The sequence below is a fragment of the Anas acuta genome, chromosome 14 (assembly GCF_963932015.1).
Source record: "Anas acuta chromosome 14, bAnaAcu1.1, whole genome shotgun sequence".
Lineage (NCBI taxonomy): Eukaryota > Metazoa > Chordata > Aves > Anseriformes > Anatidae > Anas > Anas acuta.
In genome coordinates this window covers 5,518,730-5,529,821 of record NC_088992.1, presented here as the reverse complement: position 1 = coordinate 5,529,821, position 11,092 = coordinate 5,518,730, and the positions used below count along the sequence as shown (strand labels likewise).

Genomic DNA, 11,092 nt, shown 5'->3' with positions numbered 1-11,092 from the left:
GGGTTTTTTGTTTGTTTGTTTGTTTGTTTGTTTCTGATAGTATTTTACAAGGCAGCAAAGAAAGTCAAACAGATCCTCCTTCCTTTTCATATGTAAAGATGTAGATGGGACACAAACTCAGCAAAATCTCTGTATTAAATGCAGGCTTTTCTGTTTTCTTATTTTTCAGCTGATTGCTAAATCAGCGTCTGTTTTACAGATCTTCACAGATTTTTATATACACATGTACAAATATATGAAAGATCTGTATCTGTATGTATAATTAAAAATCTATATGTAATAAAAACATAGGTAATAAAAACCTATATGTATATATATGAATAAGAAACACTGTATTTAGAGTTAAGAAGGTCTCTAGTAAATGAAATGTTAAATACTAAAAGGGTTGATCATTAGAGGACTTTGAGAGGAATTTGAACTCGTTTTCACTGGAGAAAAAAATAAGTTTTCTGCAGATAACAGCTGTCCCTGTTAATCTGTTGTAGACATTGAACCTCATATAAATTAGAGGAGAGGATTTTCCTGTTTGCTTTAGTAAAAACCCAAACAGTGGTCCCCTGGTAAGTCCTGTACCAACAGACTGGACTCTATATTCTTGAGGAGCCACTTCCTTCTCTGACAGAAGTTAAAAATTAGACAAAGTAGTAGTGTCCTAATAAAATTTCCAGCAAAACCCCCTTGGAGAGTAGGGATAACTCTGTAAGGACCTTACTGGTGGGTTGACATCCATCCTGTTATTCACCAGACTAAATACAAGCCTTTTCCTTGCAGCGTTCTCTGTTGGCATTTCTTTATGTGACAGGCGACTGCTCCTTAAAGCGAGCATGCAATAAGTGTCCTTGCAGGTGGGCATCCACGCTCTACCCTGTGGAAAGGCAACTCTGACTGATTGATAGCCATTTTGGGAGGAACAAAGCTGATTTTAGGCAAAGCTGCCCAACCACGGCCAACAGATTTGTGCGCTGTGATTTACTGGCCCAGATCACCAAAAAGCAGACAAGAGCCTGACCTCCTACAGCTTCTCCAAGTGGAGGCTCACGCTGAAGTCTTCATTCTCTCACCCACTTCCAGCGCTCAAGGGGGATTTCATCCACGTGGTGGGCTGCAGCCAGTCCCAGAAGCTCTCTGGTTGCTTCATAACAGCTCTGCCTGAAAAAAAATCACTGGGTTGGGGATGACAGTGAATTAAAACCCTATTTGGTCGCCTTTGCCCAGGCGATGTCCTTATAGCATTGGATTACGTTAGCATCTGAGCATAATGAGCAGTCCTACAGGTTAATGCTCAGTCTTTTTCCACGGTTTGTGACTTAGTGAAGATCTTTAAAACAGATTCTAAGAAACCATTGCTCCCCTTGGGCAATTTCAGGAATGTGGGATTGAGTTCCCTTAAATCCCTTTCTTGTATAATCTACTTTTCTTTTTAATTTCTAGTGCTGTGATTCCTGCTGCCAAGAGCTTAGCTGTCACACGGGTACCGGAAACTTTTTGCCTGCGCAGAGGGCAGGGCAAATTGTTCTTTGGTATTTGCAGAACTACAGCAACAGCCAAAACTTTAAGGGGTGCACTCAGGATAAGAAGATCAAGACAGGGAATGAAGCAAGCAAGCTGTTACATGTCATCACTAAACCTTACGGGACGTGGCATCAGCTGGGGTCTGTGCAGGCTCTACGGGATCAGGCTGTGATGTGAAACTGTGATGAGCAGCGGTAACGCCAGAACTTTCCAGAACAAAAGTCCAAGCTCCTGTGTGCGTTCAGCTCCACGCCAGACCCAGAAGAAAGCACAGAGGTCTCAGAGGTGGTGGCCAGGAGCGCACAGGGCCGGGCACTCTGCTTCTGCCACTGCCCTGCCTGCCCAGGCCCCACAGCGCCATGACAAAGGCTGTGCACGCCACGCCAGGGAACTGGAAGCAGGGGGATGCTTCTTGTGTGAGAGCAACAAGAAATCTTCAAATTACTGCGTGCTGTTTCCCTTTCCTTTTCCCCAGTGGAGCTGCGGGGTGCAGCTGCGATCAGGAGCTCGAGGAACTGCCCTCTTATCAGAGCCCTCTTATCAGAGCAGTGAGATACCATCCGTCCATCCCACACGGGTGCAGGAAGGTGGATCGCCATCAGCAACACCACTGTCACTGCCGTTCAGCGTCCCAGTGGTTAAAAGCAAGGGTGTGCAGGCAAATTTGGTGTTTAGTGCTGCTTCTGGTTGTTCTGTTCTTTTACACAATTGCATCGTGCGGCCATTTCACACCCTAAAAATAAACCCAGCTGTTTTTAAAGCTATTCTTTTGTCCCCATGTGTGATCGGTCACTGCTGGGGGACAGCCTCTGGCCTTTTGTGAAGGCTCCCTGTGCCTGACATGCTTGTCAGCTGCTTCTAAGGCCTCCGGGAAGAGCACGATCTCCTCGCTTACAGCCAGCACCCCACAGCTGGAGAGGACAACGTGGCTCGGAGGTGAGACCAGACAGCACTGGGAGGAAAAGCGATGCCCGGGTTGGTCTCTGGCACCTCCCAGGATTGCCCCTGCCCAGCCTTGCAAGGTCACCTCGGCCTCCTCACCAGGCTCAGCTGAACAAAGGCAAGGAGAAGTCACAGCTGGTGACCAGAACCTCAGCCCCTCCCGGCTGCCTCTTGCCCTCGTGATGTTTGACTGCTGCCGGCTCCCTGGTCCCCTGCCAGCGGCATTCATGGACAGAGGCTGTGTCCAGAGCCTCCCTTGGGAGTGGGGAAGGGACGGCAGCCGCATTGCTCAGCCCCAGCAGTTTGGGCAGCCCAGGCTGGTGTCCCCCCGGGGGACATCGCTCAGTGCATCTCAACAGGGCATGAGGGCAGCAGAGTTCAAAGGACGACGGTCCGAGCCCTGCTGCCATCTGCAGCACCTTTATTTCTGGGAAACGTCCATCCATCCCACACACGTCATGCCTCCACTGCCCCCAGGAACTCCTCCTTCCCCCTGCAGGACAGGATTTGGTGTGAAAAGCCCCCGTAAGGGCACAGTGACCGCTGCCCTCCTGGTGGCTGCATCCCAGCAGCACCTCCCCAGTCTGGGCAAACTCCCCTGGCTCTTTCCCTCCTGTGGCAAGCCCGGGGCCTCTCCTCTGCAGGAGACCCATCAGGAACACCAGCTCCTTCCTAAAGAGCACCCCCGGAGAGCTGCCCACACTCAGCCCCTCACTGCTGCCAGCACTCCCTTCCTGGCCCAAACGGGACAGGGCAGCGAGGGAGCTCTGCTTCTTCACCCCTGTAATCCAGGAAAGGCGAGCCACCCTCCACCGCTGCTTTGAGCCCTTTGATGCATTTTTATGTGGCTTTAGCCTTGTCATTTTTTTTCCCCGCATCATTATAGGATAACAGTGTGTGTGTGTTAACATCAGAGCTGCCAAAGATACTTGAAAAGCTTGTTTTGTCCCTCCGCAAGGCAGAATCATCCCTCTTCCTGCCATATGCACTTATCATGCCAGAAATTCATTCTTGCTCACGCTGGCCAGAAGCACGGTTGCCTTTTTGGTGTTGTTCTTTATTATTTATGTGCTATTTCTGACATTCTGCTGAAAAGGGAGTAGGAAAATTGGCAAAATACTCGGAAAGGAGTTGCTTGCTCCACGTGACAATAGTATGAGACAAGGCAGGACAGGAGAGGGGTTGAACTTGCGTGTTTTAATAGTTTTAACAGATGTTGGCCGTAGAAGAGGAGTTATTACTTATTTGCATGTATCGATGCTTTTGATGATGACTAAGCAAGGGTAGCTTCTTGGCACTGCTTTTATCCCAACATGCCCTCTAGACAGATTTAATACGCACATAGATAAAGGTCACCAGCCTCCTTTAGAAGAAAGCTATAAAAAATGCCTCCAAATTATCCCTGACTGAACGAGAATCATACATTTATTTTATTATTAACATAGCTTCCCAAAGGTTTAAAGGGAGGCTTCCCACCGTTGCTGCTGAAGCATTTTATCTCTGCTGAGATGAAAACCACTGCCAGTAGGGCCAAAGGTTGAAGCAGCCCATAGGAGATTTGGCCCTTAAAACTTCTATGATAACCGATTACTTGAGAACGTTTGTGTGACCTCTTTGATATGGCACAGACCCAGAAATCTCGGGAATTACAGCCGAAATCAGTCCAGCTCAACGGGCTAACCTGCTTCTCCAATATCTACCCAGTTCGTACACCGAGCGACACTTTGCAGGATGTCAGCCTGAACGTCACTGGCAAAACCAACCGTCTGCCGCCTCGCTCTGTGAAAAGAGGAGCCTCTGTACAGCTCCGCATTTTAGGAAGCTTCTTCTTGCCACTTCTTGCAAAGTTTTCAAGGTTATTGCGAAATGCCAGGCCCTGGATGCACGTCAAAATGCCCAGGAGGTCGGAGCCAGCCTGCACCTTCCCGGGAGCCCCGGTTGGAAGCACAGAGCAGAAATCAGCTGCAGCTGTCCCTGTTTCTTAGGAATGGCAGAGGTTGTTAACAAGTGATGAAATAATGAATTGCTGTCTTCTTGCCACGTTTTTCTTCATGCCTGCCCTTCCTTTTGCAGCTGCAAAATCCAAGAACTCAAAGGAAGTCTTGACACATGTTGATCTGAGACAATGGAAGCTCCCCGCAGCCGCGGGAGCACAGGAAGGCGTTTTTGCCCCCTTCGCTGTCCCAGCCCAAGGGAGGGGTTAGCTGAGCAGCCCGAGGTGCTCGGGGCTCTTCTCTGATTCTTTAGAATCAAAAAAAAAAAAAAAAAAATCTTCAATTTTTGTATGGCTTTGAATTCTTTTGAACTAAAAAAAATCCACCTTTTTTAATTACCCCCCTCTTTAACTTTTTTTTTTTTGTCTCTCTGTCTTTTAATTCTTTTGAACCCAAAATTCTCTTTTTCTGCGTGGCTGCTGCAAAGACACTCACTGCTCCCGCGTGCAGTTCCGCTGTCCCAGGTTTGGATGTGCTCGGTGGCCGCAGAAGCATTAGAAACAAAAGGAAGCACGAGTGCCAGCGGGGTTTGAAAACTCTGCTATATTTTTACGATGCGTTTGGAAGGACGAGGAGCCTCAGTGCTTCACAGCTGAAGGGTAAGTTGCTCGGAAGGAAAATGGTTTTGTTTTTGGTTTTTTTCCGCCAACAGAGCTCTTGGCCTCTTGCAGGCTCATCAAGCACATTTCCAGGGGATTCTGCTGCGTGTAACGTCTCCGAGCTCCGGGCTGCCTTTTCCTTGCCCCCCTGCTGCCGGGGAGCAAGAGGTACTGCACACTGTGCCGCTGCTGCGAGCTCCCCCAGGCCTTTTGTGCTGCTTGTTTTTCCTCCCAAGATTACTTTTAATCCAGATCAGCATTGCAATACAGCTCGCCGTGCAGCCCTACGGTCGTAATTAGGAGGCAGAAAGGATTAAGGGCTACACGAAGGGGTGGCAAGAGCAACACCAGCTTGCGTGGGCTTGGAGAAATGCCTCCAGCGATGACTCAGGGGGAGGTGCGACGACTTGGGACCATGCTCACGTACACACATCCTGGGGAGCAGTGGGGAGCAGCGCGCAGCCAGGGGAGACCGGGAAGAGAGGGGCAGCATTTCCTCAGCTCCCACCCCAAAAATCCATACCCAGCCCGGACCTGGGACTGCAGGACTTGTCTTTGATTAGGAGGAAATTCAGCATCACCAGCCTCGGAGGGTGAGGTCTTGCATTATGCTCGTTCCAGTGGCATCACAGGCAGCTGGTGACAGCGGTGACGTCCCGTCCCATCCCATCCCATCCCATCCCGTCCCGTCCCGTCCCATCCCGTCCCCTTCCCCTTTCGATCCACGCAGCCCAGGGATGTGGTGGCCATGCCAGCAGCCTGCAGTCACCTTGTAGGGTGGCATTTAGTGCAGGAGGAAGGTGCTCGTGCCGGCTCCTGGCGAGCCTGGAGTGAGGATGGAAAATACAGGGAGTTCTGGTGGTGACAGAGAGGGGTGAGATAAATAGGATGGCCTGCGGGAGGTAAAGGCAGCTTGAAAAGTCATGTTTCTGTGTGAGGGAGGAGGGGAGAGACTTCTCTGCTTGTTTCATTCATGTTTCTACTGGCCTTTGATATATTTAGATTGTATTAGATGATACTAGAAATATTTTGTTTCTAATGATGCTCTGGGGAGCGGGAGTGCTCTGTATGGTTCTTCACAACTTCTTCTGGTCGAGGCTTCTTCACACACATCTGACTTGGGTCACACTGTGCTGTCGTCTGACCAAGGTGTCCGCACAGAGCTTTTTGTTCGGTTGTTGTGCTTCGTGTTTTCTTTTGCTAGCAGGCTATAATCAGCCAAGCACTGAGGGTAAAACCAACTGCACTGAGCACAGAGAGACCTTTGCCCTTTCTGAGCTGACATGGAAAAATTCTTCATTTTTCTGACAGCCAAGCTGGAGGAAACAAAACACCCATGGCCCTCGTATTTCTAATCAGTTGCTGGAGCGGAAAAGCATCGGTCCTGATATGAAAGAAGTAATCTTGCAGCCGATGCTTGAAAAATGGTGGTGTCTGCCGTAGGTATTTGGAGAAATAAGTTGGGGCACGTTGTAGCCTCTTTGAGTCTTTAGCTGTTAGAGGGAGGCGAAAAGCCAGCCCCGCTTTGCTGTTTCTTAGAAGGTCCATCGAGGGCACCGGACTACAACGTAGTTCTCTTGCATAAGTCTGATCTTGTTTTCCGTAACAATGAAGTTTAATGATCGTTTTGTCCTAACCCTAAGTTCCCTGAGCCAAAGGGAAATTCTGTGAATGACGGAGAGGAAGGAGACAAAGCCAGGGCTGGGCAGCGCGGCTGTGCCAGCGCAGTGCTGATGGACAGGAACCGGCCGAGCGGGCTGCTCCAGGCACACACATGTGAAAACACCGGGCTCTTGCTCTACCCTGATGGATTGTGCAGGTTTTTACCCTCCCAGATCTCTCTGATGTGGATCATGAGAGCGATTTTGGCTGAGAACTGAGCAGGAGGCTTAAATGCCCCGCTCCCGACCTTCCCAACATGATGGCAAGCTCTGAAACCCGTGTCAAACCATAGTGCAGGTCTCACCTGCAGATCCAGCAAAACACTGCAGGGCAGACCTGTGCCTCCTGTGCTTGCTCTTGTCCTGTCCTGCAGCTGCAGCGGGTTCTTGGTGCGGGGGCTTTATCTGGCTCCACACCTGTGCCATGAGTTGTACCTGGCACATGCCTGGGAGCTGCTGCCTGGGGTTCCCAACGTGTCAGCTCAGGTGGGGGCTTCGTGTGCTGCATCAGCAGGAGGGATGCGCCTTGGCTTGCGTTAGGAGAGCTTCGAAACCAGATATACCAGGAGAAGAAACAGCTGGGCTGCTGGGATCTGTCCCGTCCCCCCCCCCACCATCACCCTTCCCCTCTCTTATCTCTCCCATAAGCTTTCTGCTGGATTTCTCACTTCCTCATCTCAGATTCCTGGAAGAGGGAGGGTGGGAACGGAAATTCTCCGTTAGAACTTTCTCCACCACTTTACACTTCTACTGTGCATATGATAACGGGCCACCCGAGAGCTCCTGGTTGTAAGCACTGCCTACAGATCTCTCCTGTTCGATTAGAGCCAGCCTATGCTGCCGGCCGCCACCGCCGACCACCACATCAGCAAGGACTGAACCCGGTCAGAGGAGCTCCTGCTCAGGAAATCAGGTTTTCCAGCCTGGAAGAATCAATATGTTGGATCAGATCCATCTGCTGGCTGCCGTGACAGTTCTGGGAGTCCTGGAGCAAGGTAGGGAGCATCGTATACCCGTGCCCAAATACCTGCTGGGCCAATCTACTGTGCCTCCACCAATTTCCTTGCACTTCCATGCTGTGCTTCTGCTGTCACACTGCCACTCAGCTGCTTTTCAGAGTTTGGTGCACAACGTAGCATAAAAAGCACAGCAGCTCCGAGAGGGGGAAGAGCAGGACACAGAGGGGCACACAGAATCTCCTTCAACCATTGTTTCACATTGCATGACCATTTATTTCAGCACCTGGCTGGCTTATCTGTGGTGTCAGCTCCCTCCCTGCTCGGCTATTTAGAAGGGGAAAGTAAAGGTCTAGGGAAAAAAAAATGGCAGCAACAATGTGTTCTGAACTGCACAACTATTTGTACAGATAATAGATGATATGTTAATCGTGCCAGAGAGAAACCAGATAGCCACTGGTTGTACATGACTGCACACTCCTTGCTTCACTGTTGCCCTGTCTCATTCCCTTTTTCTTGTCTGAAAGGTGTCTGGGATTTTCAGCTGGCTTTGCTCTCCAGGGCTGCAAGGTTAGGGGGAGGCTGCAGGACTTTCTCCTCTATCTCTGACAATCTCCTGGCCACAGAGCACACTCAGATGACTGACCCGTGCTACTTTTCTCTCCTTTACTGCAGCCTACTTCCTCCTCCAGGTGATCTATGCCAGGAGGAGGTTTGGCATTTCTCCTCCAAATATCTCAGGACCACCTGAATTCGAGAGGATCTTTCGAGCACAGTAAGAAACTCCTGTAATAAGGTGCTTTGTAGACCTCAGGTCTGCAGCACTGCCTTTCCCCTGCTTTGCCCTTCTGTTCTCGGGATGCCCTGCAGCACTGCATCTGGCACCCATCTCCCCTGGGTCCAGTTAAGGGGTATAAGAGTCAGTGTCGGGACTTTGTTGGCTCATAAGTCCTAAACACAACAACCACTGCTGATAGAAACCACAGAGGAATTTGTGCTGTAAAGCAAAGGCAAAGTTTCTGATGCCTGAGCCTTAGTCTGTTTGTCACCAAGTAGAGTCAAAGCCTGAGGCAGCTTCACCACTGCCCTGAACCCCCTCACTGGGACATACGAGCTCCCAGAGAGCTCTCAGGGGGGCTGCGAGGGGAATTGCCCAAATACAGCCAGTCCAAACGGCCAAGTGCTCCCTCCTGCTCCCGTGCTGTGATGGCCTTGTCTGCACACAATGCACGTTGTCCTGGACATGCACACAGCCAGCTGGGACAGACCTTGGTTGTGGCTTCTGTGCTTTCACGGCAGGGTTTAAGCTGTGGTGGTGAGACAACTGTCCCCAGAGCCTTTTTGTGCATGGTCAGACCTGAGCATCTTTTAGTTCCCTGCAAACAGTGACTGGCCTGGAGACCCAGATCCTCCCACAGCTTAATTCTTGTGAATAAAAGTAGGACAGGAACTGCAGGGAAAGGCACAAGCCTGGTGGCTTTTATGGAGACATAATCTCTAAGAAGCATAAGCCTATAGCATCTAGAAACTGTGAGGGAAACCAAAAAATGAGGATCTTCCTCCTTTCCCATGTTTATGACTGTCCTCTTTTCCTCTAGGGTGAACTCCTCTGAGTATTTTCCCATCTTTGTGGCACTCCTGTGGCAGGCTGGACTCTTCTTCCATCAAGGTGAGAATAGCCTCTTACCTGCCTGGATGCTGTGTCAGCAGCGCTGGCTCAGCCCTCAGGTCCTGCTCACTTTCTGAACAATTAATTAAGCAGTAATTCTGTCTCTGCTGGGAGTGTGGAGCCAGAGGACACACGGCCTCTATCCCTCCCCTTTGGGCAATCTGCTGGGCCCAGAGTAGCTCTAAAAAGCCTTTGGAGGTGGTCACTGTGATCTCTCTCACCTGCAGGTCTGGCTGCAGCCCTGGGTCTGCTCTATCTCTACTCCCGCTACTGCTACTTTGTGGGATATAGGGCATCGTCCTCGGAAAGGTAAACACCTCCCGCCAGCCTTCCAGCAAGCAGGGACCCCTGGGGAACACAGCGTGCTTCGGGGAAGAGGGGGAGCTCAACACTCCCCGGGGCTGCTTCAAGGTCAGCCCTGCCACAGCTCTGGGCGCAGCGTGGGCATGGGAACGGGGCTGGCACCAGACACGGGTGTGGGGTGAGGCTGGGGCTGCCTGAACCCCTGTGGGTGGATGTGCTTGCACGCTCCCTCCAGGCAGGAGCAGGGGCAGGGGGCATCCAGGGCTGCCTTTCTGCCACCCCTTCTGGGAACAGGGCCGATCCCACACGAGGGCAGTGATGCTCGGTCTTTGTTCCTCCCAGGCTCGCCCCCATCTACTTTAGCACTGGGGTTCTCTGGATCCTCGTGGCAGCATCAGCCCTGGGCCTCCTGCATTTCTTCCTCTCTCACTACACGGGGCTGAACGTCCTCCGGCTGCTGGCAGCGTGACGCCCCGTCCCTCATCTGTGTCCTCACCTCTGTGTCCTGCTGCTTCTTAGATGTGATAGCAGACGGCTTGCACTGAGTACAGCCCTTGGTGGCAAATCCGCCCTCACCTGAGCTTTAAACACCTCCCTCCCTGCTGCCCTGTGCTGGCAGGAACCACGGAGCTATTCCAGAGGTATTTTTCCTCATGTGCTCTTTGGGTCAATTGCAAATATCTGGCAACTCTGTCATAACTGATGCCGAAAAAACAACGCCCTGAAAAAAGGAGAACTTTAGGAAAACAGGACACAGAAAAGTGAGCTCATCTCAGCCCCAGCTTCCCAGCCAGGGCAGATGTCGTGGCGTTCCCATTCTCCCTGTGTGTACGTCCAGCCCAGGCACTGCTGCGGGGTCAGTGCCAGCTTTCCACACCTAGGAAAGGCATTTGTCTGGAGCCATCTGTGGGCCGGGGCAGGGCGAGGGGTGAGGGATAAAGAGGAGCAGCCGTAAATGTGCCAATGGTCTGCTCCGAGCAGCTTGCAAGGCAGCAGAGCCAGGGGGAGAGGGAGCGGACTCACCACTACTGCACATGTAACTTTGAAAATCGCTGAGCAACAACGTGCGCGGGAGCTACTGCCAATAAAAAGGCGCTGAGCTTGCTGTGCTGTGCTCCTTGTGGGTCTGTGGGTGGCACAGGACAAAAGCCGAATGTTTTGAGCTTGTTGCTATTGCCTCAGTTTCCCTGCAGGAGGGGTGCCAGTAGTGAGAAGACAGTTTTCAGTGGTGCAGAGCCCCTGGATTTGTCTCTGAGGCGCCCAGAAGTGAATACTCAGCCCTGCTGGGTGCTTTACCCGGTGCTGGGGTCTCCCCCTGGGCTCAGCCCCCTGTGATGGGGAGGGCTGGGTTTTCACAGGAGCTCAGTGATGGAAGCACTGAGCCTTTTGTCTCTCAGTCCCCCATGTTAGCAGCACAGCTTAGAAAACACCAGAAGTGCTCAGAGCCCTCGTCACA

At 51.4% G+C, this 11,092-nt stretch overlaps 1 protein-coding gene across 1 annotated transcript; it reads left to right on the top strand.

The window, feature by feature from the left end:
- Nucleotides 1–5,756: 5,756 nt before the first annotated feature.
- LOC137864339 (leukotriene C4 synthase-like) lies at nucleotides 5,757–10,750 on the top strand. The gene is given in 6 exon segments (XM_068698399.1): nucleotides 5,757–7,637; nucleotides 7,640–7,703; nucleotides 8,340–8,439; nucleotides 9,263–9,333; nucleotides 9,561–9,642; nucleotides 9,979–10,750. Coding segments are annotated over 6 exon segments (615 nt in total). The 5' UTR covers nucleotides 5,757–7,466; the 3' UTR covers nucleotides 10,106–10,750.
- The last annotated feature ends 342 nt before the right edge of the window (nucleotides 10,751–11,092 follow it).